Source organism: Sprattus sprattus, assembly GCF_963457725.1.
Source record: "Sprattus sprattus genome assembly, chromosome: 9".
NCBI classification, from domain to species: Eukaryota; Metazoa; Chordata; class Actinopteri; order Clupeiformes; family Clupeidae; genus Sprattus; species Sprattus sprattus.
In genome coordinates this window covers 29,646,102-29,664,846 of record NC_137928.1, presented here as the reverse complement: position 1 = coordinate 29,664,846, position 18,745 = coordinate 29,646,102, and the positions used below count along the sequence as shown (strand labels likewise).

The window sequence follows — 18,745 nt, the reverse complement described above, 5'->3', positions numbered from 1 at the left end:
ACATAGGGTTTTGTTATGGTAGCTGGGTTGGTCCTTATGGTGGTTGCTAAATAAAATAAAATAAAAATTTTCATTGGCATTTAATACCAGGATGTAACACAATGTGCTTCACAGAAGAAAATGAGATGGGACAAATGCTTTTATGTTTTATACTAATTTTCAGAGGGACACAAAAGCCATATAATGTGAGGTGCAAACATATTACAAGGCACGCTCATACACATGTACTATAGAGCCACTGCACACCAATGAGCCACAGATAAATATCACAGAGAATAATAGGCTAGATTAAAGGTTTTCTATTGTTTCAGCCATTCTTAGGTCCTCTGGCAGAGTATTCCAAAGGATGGGAACAAAGAAATTAAAAGCTGCCTCTTCATGTCTTTTGGTCCTGGCTTTTGGTACTGTTAGGAGTTCAGTGCCAGAGGACCTCGGGGATCTACCGGGTGTGTATCTTAAGAACATGCCTGATATGCCTGACTAGTAAAATAATCTTACAATTAGAAATATAGAGCTGTGTGTCATCTGCATAGCTATGGTAATTAATGTTGTGCCTCCTAATGTAACTACCAAGGGGAAACATGTACAGACTGAAAAGTAAAGGCCTTACAGGTCATACAAATGTTTTTTGAGCTGTGGTCCCCAATGGCGACAAAATACTCCTGGCCAGTCAGATGGTTAGACTGGACCAGAGAGGACAACCCAATTCTCAAGTCTTTTAATACGGATATCATGATCTACAGTGTCAAAAGCTTCGCTCAGATCTAGAAGGGCAACGAAATAGAGCTTTTTAGAGTCAGCATTAATTCTGATGTAATTTACCACCTTGACTAAAACTGTTTCTGTGCCTTGATGGGAATAAAAGCCAGATTTTAAAAATGTCAAAAGGTACAGTTAGCATCTAAGAAATCATTTAACTGTTTCAAGACAATTTTTTTCCAGAATTCTACTCAGAAAGGGAAGGTTGGAGAACAAACAGCAAACATTAAAAAGTGGATAAGGATTTGGGAAAGAATGACCTTCTTATTAACATGATGGTAGCTTTGATGAATTTACCACAGTAAGGTACAACGGTAACAGCACCTGTTGTCTTTCATACAATCACCCAAAATTCAGAACACAAAAAAGAAAACAGTCCCTATGCCACCACAGGCTGCCTCTCCCATGCTTTGTCTTGGTAAATCTCTCTAAATCACTCACACTTCAAACCATCTCTCTATCTACACAAAACATGACACGAGCACATGTTGGTTTGGTCCTTTGGCTGATAGTGGACTGTTCTTTCAAACCTCTTTGTGGATTGTTGAGGGTTAAGTGCTCTCATTGCCATGGCCCTATCCATAACAGTTTAATAAGAAATGCTGTGAACCATTAAAGTATACATTTACTTGAATGGTATCTATGACCAAAATTAAGCAAATAATATGGTATACATTTAAAATCCTGTACTTCACCTGAACACCAGGCAGTTTGTACGGCCGAAGCCAAGAACCAGAGACTCAGTGATTTCGATGCTCTCTGCTCTCATCAAAGGGACGAGCTGTTTCAGGAGCCAGGTCACAGATGGGCTCCCCATCACCTAATGAGAGAGGCATTCGTCACTACACAGCTAAAAGCCCCAACCACACTCAATTTAAGGAAAAATGTAATTTAATTTGCATGTTACCTCTGCTTAGGGTTAACAAAATACAAATTAGAGACATGACTATTCACTAAATATGCTTCTACACAGGAATCAAATTGACTTTCGTAAAATTGCTATTTTTACAAAGAAAGGTCCGTCTGTAAATGACTGGCATGCATAAGGTTTCATCACAAACAGGGAGTACATTAGGTAAGAGTAAACACCTTGCAGTCATAACTGACACAGCCATCTGTGGTGGGGTTCATGATCTCAGTGCTGGATGCCCTTAGGTGGCCTGGGCTCATGATGCTGGGTTTAGCAATGCCAAAACACAGGATGAGGTAGTTCCTCCACAGGCCTGTATAGTTGTCTCCACAACTTGCTGTGATTCTTTTGGCATATACAGGGTTACTGTGATCAAGACAAACAAGATTCAATACAACAACATTGCACAGTGCAACATTAGCTTTTCAAAGACATAAAAATCACCCTTAACCATGAAGGTTTTCCCCATGGTCATTTTAAAATCACCCTTAACCATGTAGGTTTTCCCCATGGTCATTTTAGAAATGGAGCAGTACAGAGCTGACTCTGGTGCTTAAGCAGGCCTGGAATGGGCAGCAGTGCGTGTGTGCCACTCACGTTGGGTCTATCAGGGGTAGGAGGTGCTGCAGGCGAGTGAAGGCGTAGGGCCAGGCGTAGCTAAGAGCTGTGGGGCAGTGTTTGGGTAGGTGCTCCTGGCGCAGGAAGCTGTAGAGGCAGAGCACCCAGGGGTCCTTCACAGACTGGGCAAAGATCCACACGTGAGATGGGCTCCACACATCATAGGGACTGTTCACCAACACAGCACTCCACTCCACCAGCCACTGCAGGTCCACATGGTGACCCACAGGCTGCGGACCCTGGGTTAGGGAGAGCATGCAGGGGCTATTATTTTATACTATATTAACATTATAAGTCATTACATTCAGTCATTCGAATCACTCAAATGGATGCATAGATTAATGCAATTTAGACCTGTTATGGAGGAAGTTGTTGAATACTGGGGGACCTCATAAAAGGACTCCTAGGGGCTGAGACCTGCTTAGGGGCTTAGATAATCTGGGATGAGGAGTTAAATCAGTGAGGGACGAGGAGTTTTGTAATAACCGAACATGGTGAAAGTCCCTCCATTTTCAAACAGCTGAAGATGTCAACGGCTGCATTCTGCATGGCTACTCCCAGGCAAAACTCGATTCTCATTTACATTGGATTAAGATTTTGTTGCTAGCTCCGCTTCACTTTGCTCGCCTGCTTATTCTACGTAAGGCAGTGAGGGCAGATGATGGCTTTGGAGTTAAGGCACTGAGGGCTGGGAAGTAGTCAGAGTTAAGGATGGAAGAAGTTCTTCTCCAGATCATGTGATACAAACAAGTTAATTGATCCCATGTTGGAGCAACACCTGTTACCTGTTACTGTGAGAAGGATGGTCAGCATTGTTGAAGTTGATCAATCTTAGTGAAACCACACATACACACCGCATTCAACACACTTAGTGAAAGCACACACACACACCAAGTTCAACACACTTAGTGAAACCACACAAACTCACCACCTCCAACCCGCTCCCCGTGTCTGACACACTCCCCATGTCCGACACTGCGACGTGGAGAAAGCTCTCCAGTACCACTGGGCTTAGCTGGTCTAGTACATCAATCATGGGCTTCTCATCATCCTAGATAACACATACAAAAAAGACAACTACCATCGTGTTTCACCATCGCTTTATGGTCACCATGTACTTATGTAAGTTGTGCAGGGGTTATTGTTTTATTTATTTATTAACTATATCACTTAGATCTTCATTTAATCGCTGCTGTTCTTCTAATTATGTCTGCCTGTCAGGCATGTTCTTCCTAAAAAGGTCATTGCTCTCACCTCAGCCTGTCCAATTCTGAGGTGGAGGAGGCCGGCCTCTTTGAGGATGGCCACCCCCAGCTTGCGTGTGACTGCCTGGGAGGAGCAGAGCAGCAGCAGGGCGAACCCCTCCACGGCGTGCAGCACCCGGGAGTGGCCACTGTGCTCTGCTGCCAGTCTCGGGCTGGAGCCCAGCTGCAGGAGCTGCCAAACACACAGAAAAGGAGCAGAATCAACAACAAATGCCTGGGAGGACTGGATCATATTTGGTATACAGTGGGGAAAATAAGTATTTGAACCCCTTGCGATTTCACAAGTTTGGCCACTTGCAAAGAAATGTGTGATCTATAATTGTAATGGTAGGTGTATATTAACAGTGAGAAACAGAATATCAACAAAAAAATCCAGAAAAATGCATTTTACAACATTTATGACTTTATTTGCATTTGATGCAAAAAATAAGTATTTGAACCCCCAAAACTGACTGACAAAAATGACTTAGTACTTGGTGGAATAACCCTTATTGGCAAGCACAGACGTCAAACATTTCTTGTAGTTGGTCACCAGGGGCCGTATTCACAAAGCCTCTTATCTTACCACTAGGAGTGCTCCTAACTCGCGCTAAAACCTTTTACGTAGGAGTCATTTCTTAAAAGTGATTCACAACGGCTCTGAGACCTACTCATACTAAGGATAATACCAACTCCTAAGCTTAAGATAAAAACTCCGTTGCTATGGATGACGTCGCTTCTCATGCACGAGTTTAGAAGGGGTGAGGACGGTGATTGGTTGTTGACAGGCTCTCTCATTAAAAACTCATTCGTGACGTCTCTCTAACAATCCCACTATATCGACTGAAAATAAGAGAATAACCTAGGCTTCAAATTAAGTCATATTAAATAGTTATGGACAGTGCAGTTAGCAGAATGCACACGCATGATGACAAGTTTGTGCATCCAACGGGAATGACACTTTGCACGTTAAGAGAAATATAAAGCGATCAATATAAAATATGGCAATTGCATGTAATCAAGGCAGTAATAATTAAAGCACCCAGCAAACTGTAAGGCTATTATATTTCCAGCCCTTGACAACTTCAAATATCAGCACATGCGGCCCAAAGCCCTCCAATCTTAATTGATCAAAGCGAAACGAACGTGAAACGTATAGCCTAAGCAAGCATACTGGTCCCGAACCAATAGCCACTGTCACCCCAGCGGCATCCAGCTGGTAAGTTCTCAAAAACCTGCTGCAGACCGCTCTCCGTTGAAATGCACAAGTCATCGGTACATCCAACTGTTGGATGATGTGGGGTCTACAGTGCGTTGATAGTTTGATGAATTAAACGGCTGAATGATGATTCCCAGTGTCGTCATTTGCGTTTTCCGCGAAGCCAAATAGGCTATCTTTATGTTTCCAAACATTTCACTTCGGGACACATCGTTGTTTAAAGGCGTCATTGCATCCCGCGCTAATTCTACGACAATATTAATACCTTCACGGTTTAAGCAATGTCTTTTATCAATTCCAAGTCGGCTGCAGCCATCTTACGATTTTTTGTGAATAGGTCTTAGTGACTTAGGAGTCCTTAGGAGTCCTACTTTTAGAGATAAAATATTTTTTAGAGATAAAATACTTTTAGAGATAAAATATTTTGTGAATTGCTCTTAGTAAAAAAAATTAGGAGTCCTACATTTAAGACTGACACGCCCATTATTTTTAGGAGTTTCTCCTAAATTCGCCACTTATGAGCTACTTTTAGCCCTAAGATTCTTTGTGAATACGGCCCCAGGTTTACAAACATCTCAGGAGGGATTTTGGTCCACTCCTCTTTCCAGATCCTCTCCAAATCTTAAAGGTTGTGTTTTCAATGGAAGGGAATGAGGGAATGAGGTTCAAGCCCAATATTCCACGTTACATGGCCCCATCCATAGTCCCCTTGATGCGGTGGAGTCGTCCTGTTCCCTTGGCAGAGAAACAGCCCCAAAGCATAATGTTTCCACCTCCATGCTTGATGGTGGGTATGATGTACTCTTGGGGTCATATTCAGCATTCCCCCCCCTGTCAAACACGGCAAGTCGAGTTCATGCCAAAGAGCTTGATTTTGGTATCATCTGACCACATTCTGTCTCCCAATCCTCCCTAGAATCATCCAAGTGTGCAATGGTAAACTTCAGATGGCCCTGTACATGCGCTTCCTTGAGCAGGGGGACCTTGCGAGTGCTGCAGTACTTCAAAATATTACGGCGTGGTGTGTTGCCAATGGTTTTCTTGGTGACTCTGGTCCCACCTGCCTTGAGATCATTCATAAGCTCCCCCTGTGTAGTTCTGGGGTTATTCTGCACCTTTCGAATGATCACTGATTCCGCACGAGGGGATATCTTGCATGGAGCTCCAGACCTAGAGCGGGTGACAGTTGTTTGGTGTTGCTTCCATTTATGAATAATCGCACCAATAGTTGTCTGCTTCTCACCAAGCTGCTTGCCAATGGTTTTGTAGCCCATTCCAGCCTTTCGAGGTCTACAATCTTATCTCTGACGTCCTTGGACAACTCTTTGGTCTTGCCCATGGTGGTGAGGTTGAAGGTGTGAAGTATGATTCTTTGGACAGGTTTCTTTTATAAACGTCACCAGTTCAGATCAGGTGTACCTTGTTAGACCTAATGAGGACTAATCTGTGTGCTTCTTGGGCACATAACTGGTCATTGTGAGCCAGAATTCTTGCTGTTTGCTTGGGGGTTCAAATACTTATTTTTTGCATCAAATGCAAATAAAGTCATAAATGTTGTAAAATGAAAAAAAAATGTTTTGTTGATATTCTGTTTCTCACTGTTAATATACACCTACCATTACAATTATAGATCACACATTTCTTTGCAAGTGGCCAAACCTGTGAAATCGCAAGGGGTTCAAATACTTATTTTCCCTACTGTACATGCAGTCATACCTTGTATCATTCCCTCTCTTGTGTGCAGTAAAATGTACTTAAAGAGTTGCGACTTGTGCTGAGATTCACTATGTCATTGTGGACATTATAACTAATAGACTACTGAATAAGTCAGTGATATGTAAAATGATATATAACTATAATGACCTCAGAGGTGCAGATTTTGGGTGGGTCAAAGACTTTGTTTGCGGAGAGCAAGGTGAGTCTCCACTGGGTGAGGAGTTGCAGCAACAGCTTCAGGGAGCTCTCCAGTAGGCTTTGGTGCATGTCCTGCACATCACGCAGCAGGAAGTTGGTGAAACCAAACAGGACATCCTCACGCCAGTCAGGAAAGTCCACCAACAGGCTCTGCAGGGAGTTCTGGGCAATGAGCCGCAGCTCATCATCCATATGGATGGTCAGCCTGGTGTGAACCACAAAGTCAAGAATGAAACATTTATACCACACATACACACACACACACACACACACACACACACACACACACACACACACACACACACACACACACACACACACACACACACACACACACACACACACACACACACATACACACACAGAAAAACAAATGAATTCTAATTCAACAGTAGGTCTAATGCTAGATGCATGGTCACATACATCCTCCTTTCAAAAGTTGCATCCATCACAGACAGGATACACCACTAAAAGAAGTGAAGATTAGTTTAGTTCACTGCTAAAGTTAGGGTTTACACTTAAAATTTTACAATTTTACACAATGTTTTACAAATGACACCTAATTCAGTGAGGCTAGAATGTGGTCTCTGCTTAAGGCTCTTTTAGAGACCCTGTTTAAGCCTTTTATCAATCTATCAATAATTAATCAGGCTGTCAGTTCTAGTTACACTATTGCACACCTTATTTATTCCACAGATTTTTTTGGCGCCACTTCCGCTCCTAGCCCTTTAGATTAATAACAGTCTAATAACAGTCTATATTTCACTTATTGCTTGTGTTAATTCACAGTGACAAAGTAACAAAGCAATATTTATGGAGCCACTGAACTAGCTTCAGCCAACAGCTTACAGGGTAACTTAAAGTAAAACGTTATGATTTTTTAACCTGGGCTCTATTTTGTAGATCTTTTTGGGTTTAAAACGTTACTAGGAACACTTAATGATCAAAATAGGTTCAGTATTGAGTTAACGAATGTAATTTAACGTTAAAGCCAGCAACCGTAGCAACAGCAAAGTAGTTCGCCACTGACAGGCTCATACATGTTATTATAAGGGTCTGACAACATTGAAAAGATAGCTACGGAGACACACCTGTGTCTGTAACTGTAAAGACACCGGAGAAAACTTTTCTCATACTGTACATATCTAGTCACCCTCTATCTGAAACCCTCTGTTAGAGCTCCTGTGACTTTAGTGTCACTTAAGTGACTCCAGTGTTTCTGTGTGGACATTTTTTTACATGGCTTCGTGTGGCATAATTCAAAAAAGTACCGGATCCAAAAATGTTTCCAGATTCAGGCAATCCAGGTTTCGTTTGGATGTGGCCTAAATATCAACAACCTTTTTTCATGAATCTCTGACAATGCAGTTAAGTAAAAACAGCACCCCTGGTGGTTACACGGTTGTGACAAGTACTATAAGGACAACTTGTATTTCACAGGTAGAACTTGTACATGGGCTTTCACTGTAAATCACTATCATTCCATGATGTGTTGGCAAAGACACAGACATACACGTAAACACACACGTACATACACACATACACACACACACACACACACACACACCCACACACACACAAACACACACACATACAAAACACAAATAACACCAATGCACAGTCACAAACTTACCGAGTGAGCAGATCTAATAATTCCGATTTAGACATGCCATCAGGTAGGATGCGTGGGATGGCAGCTAAGCATGTCCTGAACAGGTCAATCTTTGGCTTCCTCTCCCCCCTGCCAAAGGACATACAAGGTCATGCTCATGTCTAACCTCAATCACCTGACATTACTGCTGTCAGATATTTGTTGTGCAGCGACTAAACTTTCAGAAGTATAGCAAAATTACCGTAATCAGCAATAGATCTAAATAACAAGAGCGCTCTTACACAACACAGACAGAAAATAGGCTAAACACAAACAAAACAAAGACAACACAGAGACACAAACACAGGACAAGACTGAACACAGATACAATTAGAGACAAAACAGAGACACAAACACAGGACAAGCACAAGACAGAACCCTCATACATCAGCTATATTATTATTATTATTTTTTAATATATTTGTACTTCCACATGCGCTCAGATAGTGGTTTAATAAATGTATTCTTAAGTGGGACACATACGTGATCATGTCCTCTGGCTCCTTATTGAACATCTGCACACTGGTCATCATCATGCAACGACCAACATCCTTATCGAGGTATCTCAGGATGCTGTCAATGGCTTTCCTAACTTGGGGATAATAATGGCCCATTCCTAAAAGAATAAAAGTACAATGTTAGGTCCATTATGTATTTTATGTTGTCCAAAAAAGAAAAGGGTGTAAAAAACCAGGTGCCCTGAAGGTGTAAATGATACAAAAGCAAAGAAAAAGTTGCTGCAGTGTTTCAAATAACACAGTAAGTCGCCGGATTTCGGAGATGGCCTCTGGCATATAGAACCAGGTCCTAGAAAGGATGAAAGGTAGCCGTTCTTTTCAATACAGTTATACAAGTCTACGGACGCCAGTAACGCTGCATTACTGCTGGTTTTTGTGCGTTGTCGTTGGAGTGGTATTCTACAAGAGGACATGCTTTTCTGTGGAGAGTTACCAACTCGAACTACTGCCCAGTAATGATTGGTGCTATTCATGTTGATAATAGATTGCAGCAACAGATTTTAATCATTATTTTAATTATTTGAATCATTATTTGGACCTATTTGTTTGCATGTCTGAAGCAACACCTATTTTAATAGGGCCTCGCTAAGTGATCTTGTTTGCATGTTTCATCACTTGTTTTGAGTGCATGCTATATTTTGGGTCTATTATGGTTTCATTTACTTGCTTGTTTGATGTGCACAAATAGGCCTAGGCCTACTGCTATTCCTTTTGGATAATAAATCCCTTTTGACTGAAAATTCTATGTGTGGTTTTGTGTTGTTTTGTTTTAACAATTTTGATAGTGTAATATCTAGAGTAAGATTTTCTTGTATTCATTTCTAGGCTCCCACCAGTAAGAGGTGCTGAGGTTGTTCTGTGTTACACAGGACACATACAAGACTGATGATTGAAAGTGAATAAAAATAAAGAGTAACAAGCATTCAAAGTATTGGTTGTGGAACAGCTTAGTACATTTACATATAACAAGATTATCATCTCTCTCTCTCGTTTGATCTGAGTAATAAACATGTCATTTTGGCAAAGGCTGGAGAAATCTGAAACTGATTTTACTGTGGAGAGTTGAGTGGCAGTGCACTATGGGTTTATTGCGATTCTAAGAGTATTGGGATGGTTATTTGTTTTGTGTACGTGTTTCAAAAATGAGGGCCCCATGTCTATATTTTGCCTAGGGCCCCAAAATGGCTAGATCCGCCCCTGCCAGGACTGGGTACGAACACAAATCTTTTTTTGAGCGCACACACTGAATGCACAACTAAAGGACCATTAGAAGCAATACAAAACGTTTTTTTGGGTTAGAATTGCAGATGGTAACTTTATGCATAGATAATGGAAGCAGTAAGTGTCCCTGATCCACACTCACCGATGACCTTGGCCTCTTCATCGGTCAGTGTCCTGCTCAGGTACGTCTTCTTCACCCTCTGGGTGTTCCCAGAGGGAAGGGTGGCACCCGTATTGGGCATGGGGGGTTCTCCATCCTTCTGCTGCAGCATATCAGCGATCACTAGGAATGCTCTGAGTCCTATGTTCATTCTCTGGAGAGAATACACACCAACACTCATCTCACAATGACAAACACACCTTACCAACTACTAGGCTGACAACACCTGGACACTGAAGAACAAGAATAAATGGATACATTTAAAAAGAAAAATAGATAGAATAAAGAAAATTCCTCCCTCAATACCTCTGGATTAAGACTAAAGGCTTTGGCTTGTTTTCCGACACAAAGAAGGTCAAAAATAATCTCTTTCATGGCAAAATCCAGCCTTTCCTGCGTAACAAAGGGGAAAAAAAAGTAATACATCATTATTCAGTTTAAATTAACACCAACCACGGCACTTTCACCCATCAAAACAATATAAAAGAAGTATGCTTCCAATAAATATGCTATTTATTACAGTCTTGAACACAGAAATGTAAACAATAGGGTTCACCATAATGAAAAGAGCAAGTGTTTACCTGTGCTATAAACTGAATGATCTTGACAAAGATATTGAGGGGCATGTCTCTTGGAACCACACTGCGAGATCCCTTGGGAAACAGTGTGGTGACAATCGTGTTGAGGCGACTACAGAAGGGAAAATACAACCATTTGTCATTGAAGTTGTGTTCTTTTAAAGGACAAACAAAGAATGTGACAGCATAAAGTCTGCATATTGGAAGGCATGATAAGTTCAATTGGCACTCTAAACTCACACTAAACTCACACGGTGTCTAATTTAAGGCTGGCTCGTTTTTGGGGATAATTATTCTGCTCCAAGTCTGCGTTGGCCCCCTTGTGATTTCCACAGAGTGTCAGTGGATATGCAGATGACCTCCCAGATAAATCTCTGTTACTTCTGCCTGATTTGCTGCTTGTTAATCCTATGCTTCAGAGCAAATACACCCCTGTCTGTCCAAAAGCAGTCTCAGGCCTGGCTTTCATCGCACACAGCCTCCAGCACCAGAGGAGAGGACTAGGGGAGCCCTAGGGGCGACATCTCAAACCATGAAGGTCTTAAATAGACCTGGACACCTGCCGGATTACCACTCCATTCATTTCAATGCTATGCTGGCTACTTCAGCCCAGTCAGCTTGATGGTGTTCAGTTTTGGCACACTACGAAGAGAATCACTTCAGCTGCTAATGACCAATGACCTCAGTAACTACAACCCTACACTGATGCACACATGCTCATGATATAAGTCAGCCTGTGGTAATCAAACTTCCTGGCATCAAAATAGTGGATGCTAAGTGACTGCTAACTAAAGTTGATCCAATAAAGCCTGCCTCTGTCCCACCTTAGCCCCCCCTCCCAGCCACATCCTCTCAGGTAGCACTGCACTGCTGCTGTTTACAGGGCCACTTTCAGCACAGAGAGCACAGAGGCTAGGCCAAGGGGGCTGGGCCAAGACAAAAAAATCTGGGGATAACTTGGAGAGGGAGGAGAGGGGTTGCGGCTGTTTCATGTGCTTTGTCTGACACTCCAAATCCACCAAGAAAGATGATATTCGTGCCTATATTTTTGAAGAAAAACAAACTCCCTGCAGGTCTTGCCTTAATCAGGCTCCCCTGAGGGACTTGTCTTTCTCTAATGTTGTAACAGCTAAAGCAGCTAAGCGCCGTTTACGCACCTCTGGAATTTTGGAAATAGGCGCTTACGCACCTCTAAATGGCGTTTACGCACTTGTAAGTGGCGTTTACGCACCTCAAAGTTCCCTGCGCCTTGTATTCTTCTGTTGTAAGAATCCGAAATAAATTTGGTGTCATTTAAAAACACCTAAAACCAATATTGTTGAACATATAAAGGCTGTAGTCGGAATCATTTTCATCTGCGTATTATGGTCTGTGACCCTCCAATCAGTGCCTTGCTGCTGCGACGGCAACACCAATCAGGGTCCAGGAAGTATGTAAACACATACACGTTGTGGTTTAGCCTGCCTGCTTCTCTTTTCGGTATGGATTAATTAGCCATGGATATCAGGCGATTTTTTAAGAAACCATCGACCACTCCGTCAGATGCCCGGAAAAGGCCTCAAGTACCAAGTAAGACTGAAGAAGATTTTAAACGTTGTTTTGTTTCGCACAACATCGCATTAAGACAGAGACAAAGTCAAACGCTATTTAGAACCTGCTTTCAAATACAATGATGCAGGAAACAAGCCAGCCTTTCCGGTTCCATCTAAATAGGCCTAATAAAACGTGAATTCTTTCAGTAATTTAAGATGCATGAGTAATCATCCTCACGCATATCGCTGCAGATTAGGCGAATTCATTGGAAATTGTAGACAGATTCTTTGCAAGCCAGTTAGACATAGCTAAGTGAAATGCTTTAGCTTAGCTATAGAATTTTCCATGTTCGCGATCAAGGTCAAATATAAGTGTAGAAGAATAGCAACAGCAGAACAAGCATAAACCCGACCGGTGGGCTCTCGCACACCACCTTCATTAAGGCAGATGTTCTGTTTGCCTCCCATCCGTGTTTTTCACTGCGGTTTTATGTCATATCTAGATAGTTCTTAATCCAGCAATTGTCTTGTTGTGTTGACATTGGATGTTTATCCAATGGTTAAAGAATAGGGGAAGCGTTTAATTGCAGCATGGTTTCTTTTCATAATCTACCTTTCAGCTGTAACACTCTGGGTCTGTTTCCAGACGCCTTCATTTTTTTTAGGTCCTGTAGAGGTCCTTTTCTTTTGTCTCCCCCACCACCCCCTTCATTTTTGTTCATACTTTTCTTTACTGTTTTCTTGAAATTCAATAAACTACAAACGCTAAACACATCTATTCACTGTCATTGATTTAATAAGACTTTAACTGATAAAATAATGTAATATAGCCAGGACAGCCTTACAGAGTCACGACGCTTTGTGTTGCGTTGCTTCACGTCGCGTCGAGGCCTGTCTGATCATAAAATTCATAGTTTACCCACCTCTAATTTTACCACTACAGCACTGCATACAGGGACATACCTCTGAGTCGCTGTGTTGCTCTCACATTTGATCCTGATCATGTAAACCCACAGCAGGCGATACAGAGACTCCAAGGCAACCCGGGTCATTTTAGCGTCCTTATTCTGTAAATTGACATGATATACCGTTTCAGCTTCCTGATCACAACACCTGGCAAAAGATGATCCATTCCATAGCACTACATTTAGAAAGTCATGGAAAGAATGTCTGTTGTTGATGGGAAGTAGTTTCACAGATCTACATGTTCCTAAGGTGGCTGTAGAAATGCGCTTGTCTTAATGAGAGACAGTCGATTGCTACTCACCTTGAGGTTGGAAAGGCAGCTGTTGAGGAAAACATGCCACCTGCTCAGGAAGAGCTGCTTTTGGCTCACACACAGCAGACAGGTCACCAGGGGATACAGGGCCTACACACCCGAGGAAAGAGGCACTGTGATGTTAAAGTACACTCTGCACAAACAATACATTTCTCATGTCCTATGTTGCCATGTATGGTCTAGTTCAGTGTTTCTCAAACTTTTTCAGACCAAGGACCACTTAGCCAATAAAAAAAAACTCGCGGACCATCTAACTAAATATTATATCCCCGGAACAACAGGCCTCCTACCCAGACCTGGTGCCAGACAATTGTTATTGCGGGTGGGCTCTCCTTTTTTACGTACCGGTAGGCTAGTTATAGATATGAAAATGCGCTAGGCAAAGCACCTGGAACCCTGCTCCAAGCGTGACTTGGTTATGTTCGGTCACCGCCTCATACTCCCATCACACACTCAGACACGCCAATGTATCACACAACCAGCATTTCCGTTGTGCGGTAATTGCCAGGTTTGGTGGGAATCCATACCAGCGACGCGATCAAATTCCATCGCTTCCATCGCTTCGAGTGGGCGTGTACTTTCTCTGAAATGTCTGGCCGCTGCCGGTGAAATATCGCTCCTCATTTGCATAAGTTTGAGCATGTTCGAATTTTCATCAGTCGCGTCGCTCAGATCGCTGGTCTACGTCACAATGGAGCTGGCTCCCGTTTAAATGCATGGGGTCGCCCAGATCGCGTCGCCCAGATCGCTTGTATGGATTCGCACCGTTTGTCCAGGATAAAAAAGGTAAATGTCCAAAATATTAGATCTATTGTCCGATTGGAATTTGAGAATAACCCTAATATTTAGGTCTATAAAACAAACATGCACTGCCTTATCATTTGTTTAAAGGAACAGGCTATCCTGCTGTTTGAAAGTTATTAAACAACACGCATATGCTGCATTTTAAATAAAGCCCCAACCGCCGGTTATAAACAAGGAGCGAGAAGGGTGAGAAGGATTCAACATGGCCAAGCAGACTAGGCTAGCCTTAAAAACTTTTTTCAAAGGCCAAACACCAACTGATGAGGGTGAACTGTCTGATTAGGATGAACATGTAATACCTGAAGCCATTAATGTTCGGACAGCTCCACTATAGAAAATGCCGAAGTGTCGGAATGGAGTGAGTTCCCTTGGCTAAGGCGCAAGGTAATTGATGACGATAAAATGTTCTGTTCACACTGCGAAAAGGCAGGACGACGCAACGGATTCACAAGAGGGTCAAATCATTTTAGAATCTCTACTCTCATTGAACACAGTCAAAGCAATGGCCATGTTGCGGCGCTCACTTTAAAGGCCACTTATTGACGCGCATCAGACATTCATGTTTTTTTCCCATTGTAAACTTAGGCAAATAAACATGTTGCTATTATGTGATTCTTTAAGCTACATAGCATGCCGTTTTCTTCAATAGGCTAATTTAGAATCAGTAATAGATATTTGACCAGCTTATCATTACATATTTTTTTTTTCTAGCGGAACCTCTGCACACAACACAACCAATAAACAAAATGATGCGCATACCGACGACGCGACCGCAGTCACTACCAACAGCTGCATAGCCGACTGGCATTAATATAGCCAACTCTTAAATAGATTAGGCTACAACTGACTATTTTGTCTTCGTTCTGAGTTGTATGTTTATTTGGATTGGCTATTAGAAAGAGAGAGGAGTGAGTGGCAGAGGGACATGAACCCGGGTCCCAGTGGGCACTACCAATTGCACCAGCTCCCTCCCGGATGGATTCTAATTTAATCAAAGCTCTGTAGCAGCAGAAATATCTGCAGTCAGTCCCTTCAGGATCATGTGAGGGTTTGTTGTGATTATTGTGGGCCAAAAAATTACAGGATTTGCAGTGGAAATACAAAAAAAATGTGGTTGAAATTGTAGTGATAAGTTAAATAAAATCAATCGTAACAATGGATAAATTCCATGACTGCCTTTTTTTTTGCTGCAATAGACAATTGCAGTTGCAGGAAATCCTTGAATTTGCGTGAATTTGTGGAAATGCAAGATCATAAAATCCTGGAGGGACCGAAGTAATATTCCAGGTTTGCTGACTGATTCAACGCAACTCTGCCTTTTAGTTTCAGGGACAGCTCTGTACAGCTTGTCAGCTACTCTGCAGTTACTATGGAGGTACTGTTAGATGAAGAAAGCACTATAGGTCATAATCACTGGCCGGGTGACTCACCAGAGAGTGCTTCTTCCTGGTAGACAGGTCCAAGGTTGTGTCATACAAGCTCTCCACAAAGTTCCTTAGGCAAGGAACATTCACCTCATTTTTCACAGCCTATGTGGTTCAAACACACAATCCAATACAAGTTATTATTTCATCAATGGTAAATTAAAGCATCAAACCTATTAGCAGAGAACTTGAATATTTGCAGGGAATAATCTAATCGTAACTGCATTTCACTTACGGCAGCAACAGGAACTAAAATCTCAACGAACAGCCCGGCCAAGGCATGCTTTATGTCTTTGTCCTTCACCTCCAGGAAATACTGGGCACACTCCTGCAATGCAGATGGGAATGCTTTCATTGTAATCAGTACTGATCACCACAATGGCAAGCAATGACAGATGATGGGGGCGGCCGTACCTGCATGAAGTGGAAGGAAGCCTCAAACTCCTCTACAGGGTACATTTTAATCCTGAAGAACTTGACCCCCATGATAAGACTGACGGTGCTCTGGACCACGTACGGACTCTGCTCCTTATGTCTCAGCTCCTTCAGCTCCATCAGGAACTTCTTCTTCAAGGCTGGAAACCTGATGCACAAAACCCAAGGCCCCAATGTTGCTTCAATACATGCATACATAAACATAGTAGATACAAAACTCAACTAATGCACTTTTGTTTGTTGAGTTGGATTAATTCAGTTTTTATCAAATGTCTTCTGCTGAGGTGTAACAGAAAGATTTACAAAGCACCAGGATTTATGTGGGGGGAAAATTAAACAGAAGCTGTTCTGAATTCAGTCAGATCAGTTATTTGTAGAGGTAAAGCTTTCTCTTCACATACACCTATTCACTTGTAAGTCATGATGTATCTTTATGAGAATAATATGTGCCATATATGTTCCAGTGTGACAGATGCCAGTGGGTACTGCAAACCCTTTCCACCTTTCATACTTAAAGCAGCTTTGAGTCCTACATCTACACAGACTTCAACTTACTTGGTCTGGGCACAGACTCCCATGACTTCTGCATAAAGATCTGCTACAATGTGCATATTGCCAGTGTTGGGACCATGGTATCTGAGAACACAAGAGAGAGCCATGAAATGAAAAATACAATGAAAGACAAATAATTTAAAAAAAGGAACAAGGAAGTTAAGTTGGAAAAACATAAAGAAGGACACACAGACAGGCAGAAGCAGGAGCCCTATGGACTTAGGATGTCTTACCCTTCTTTGTATTTAAAGTGCTTAAATGCCAAGTTAATTACTTCATTGACCAACCCATCAAGGACTGGATGGAGTGGCATCTGGTTATAAAAGGAGACTTATATCAGAACATTTAAAAACTTTACTGTTAATGTCACAACAGCATCAATTCGACTACTACTACTATACCATCATCATCCAGGCTGCTTGTGTAGCCATACAAATTATATGAAATGAAGGAAATGGTTATTGGGATCAAATACCTGCTTTAGGACCTCTATTAGTACCAGAGAAAATATGAAGTCAATGGCCAGATCTCTCCTCTCCAGTAAATAATCCCTCTGTAGTTCATCGCTAAGAAGAGGGAGAGACCACAATATACAGTACATCATTCAGGCATTCAGGAATTAAAGGTTGTAGTCTCCAGGTTGCAACAGTGCTCAAAATGCTCAATCAACAGACTGGCTCAGCTTTTGGCCTGATGTACTCTATTCTTGATCCTACTATCAGGTTGGCTTTTGTGATAAACCCAACTGAGGGCAGGTATAGCAGTCACTAAGTGCTGAATGCTCTAGAGGTTCCAGCTCTGGGCACTGTAAAGCGCCTAGAGACCATTTCAATTGTTATTGGTGCTATATAAATAAAATGGAATTGAATCTCTCAAAGGACTAGAACACCATAGACTCCCATGATTACTTGTTGCTATAACTCCTTACTTCTGAACACAAAGTGAAACTCATGGTTGGAAGAAAGGGACCTCTAAGAGGGACTTTGTTAAGTCTCACTTCTTGGACTTGGTGCTGGCTCTTGGTCTGTACTCGTAGGATTCATCCTCCAGGCCATTTTGCCTCTTGTACCAATCAAAGAGTGTGCGCAGGATAGAAGGCAGGCAGTACTCGGCCAGGGAACTCATGGTACTAACCAGCTGTAATGAGACACAGATTCATGTCAGAAAGCAAACGTCTACAAAGTCTAGAAATCCATTGAAGTGTGAAAAAACAAGATCAGATCAGTAAATGTATCACACTGTGTTAAAAAGGCGGCAAGGAAATATGGCACTGATAATATTTAATATGGGAGGACAGCAGTGAGCAGTCTAGAAACAGTACACAACACAGAGTTTAGTCTGTTCACTCTGAGACAAACACCTTTGGCAGCTCAACACCTGAAGGACAAACTGGGGGACAAAGACAACAAATATAAAGTTTGTGTGAAGAACAGAGAAGGGTGAAGAGAGATTGTGTGTGTGTGTGTGTGTGTGTGTGTGGGGGGGGGGGGGGGGGGGTAGAGATGAGAGGGACAGAGAGCAAGCAAGCAAAATGGAGAGAGACTGAATATAAGTCTATGGTGGGAGATGCAAGAGAGGGAGCAGGCAGAGGGATGTAGTAGTGCCAGTGGGTGGGTGGCCTCCACATCAGCAGGAAAGAAAGTCAAGAGGGCCGGCCTGGCCTGGAGCTCAAGAAACACAGCCTCCCCTTCATTCAACCTCACACAAATACAGCTCTGTCCCCTCAGACTCACCCACCCACAAAACTCCATTCATCCCTCTGCCCTCAAATACAACATCACCAGTGGAATTTATGCCATTTCAAATAACATCAAATCAATCAGGGCAGTATAACACATTGCACATGTTATTGATGGCAGAGTGTAACGTTTGACTATGCAATTAAGTAGAAGCAAAAAGTAAACTAAAAGATCTCAGTAGATCAGAC

The 18,745-nt window shown here is 42.2% G+C and overlaps 1 protein-coding gene across 3 annotated transcripts in view; it reads right to left on the bottom strand.

Annotated features, from left to right (window-relative positions):
• The window catches only part of LOC308370463 (protein furry homolog), a 63,269-nt gene that overhangs the window by 37,091 nt on the left and 7,433 nt on the right, over positions 1-18,745 (bottom strand). For all 3 annotated transcript variants that reach the window (XM_080845111.1, XM_080845112.1, XM_080845113.1), the window contains exons 4-23: positions 17,816-17,955; positions 17,294-17,384; positions 17,052-17,131; positions 16,822-16,902; positions 16,246-16,414; positions 16,067-16,159; positions 15,838-15,936; positions 13,592-13,693; positions 13,288-13,391; positions 10,796-10,904; positions 10,521-10,607; positions 10,197-10,368; positions 8,799-8,931; positions 8,298-8,405; positions 6,614-6,869; positions 3,542-3,724; positions 3,216-3,338; positions 2,267-2,526; positions 1,849-2,035; positions 1,455-1,579 (exon numbers count right to left, since the gene is read on the bottom strand). In XM_080845111.1, the coding sequence (XP_080701237.1) occupies positions 1,455-1,579; positions 1,849-2,035; positions 2,267-2,526; positions 3,216-3,338; positions 3,542-3,724; positions 6,614-6,869; positions 8,298-8,405; positions 8,799-8,931; positions 10,197-10,368; positions 10,521-10,607; positions 10,796-10,904; positions 13,288-13,391; positions 13,592-13,693; positions 15,838-15,936; positions 16,067-16,159; positions 16,246-16,414; positions 16,822-16,902; positions 17,052-17,131; positions 17,294-17,384; positions 17,816-17,955 (2,702 nt within the window). The remainder of the gene's footprint in view (positions 1-1,454; positions 1,580-1,848; positions 2,036-2,266; positions 2,527-3,215; positions 3,339-3,541; positions 3,725-6,613; positions 6,870-8,297; positions 8,406-8,798; positions 8,932-10,196; positions 10,369-10,520; positions 10,608-10,795; positions 10,905-13,287; positions 13,392-13,591; positions 13,694-15,837; positions 15,937-16,066; positions 16,160-16,245; positions 16,415-16,821; positions 16,903-17,051; positions 17,132-17,293; positions 17,385-17,815; positions 17,956-18,745) is intronic.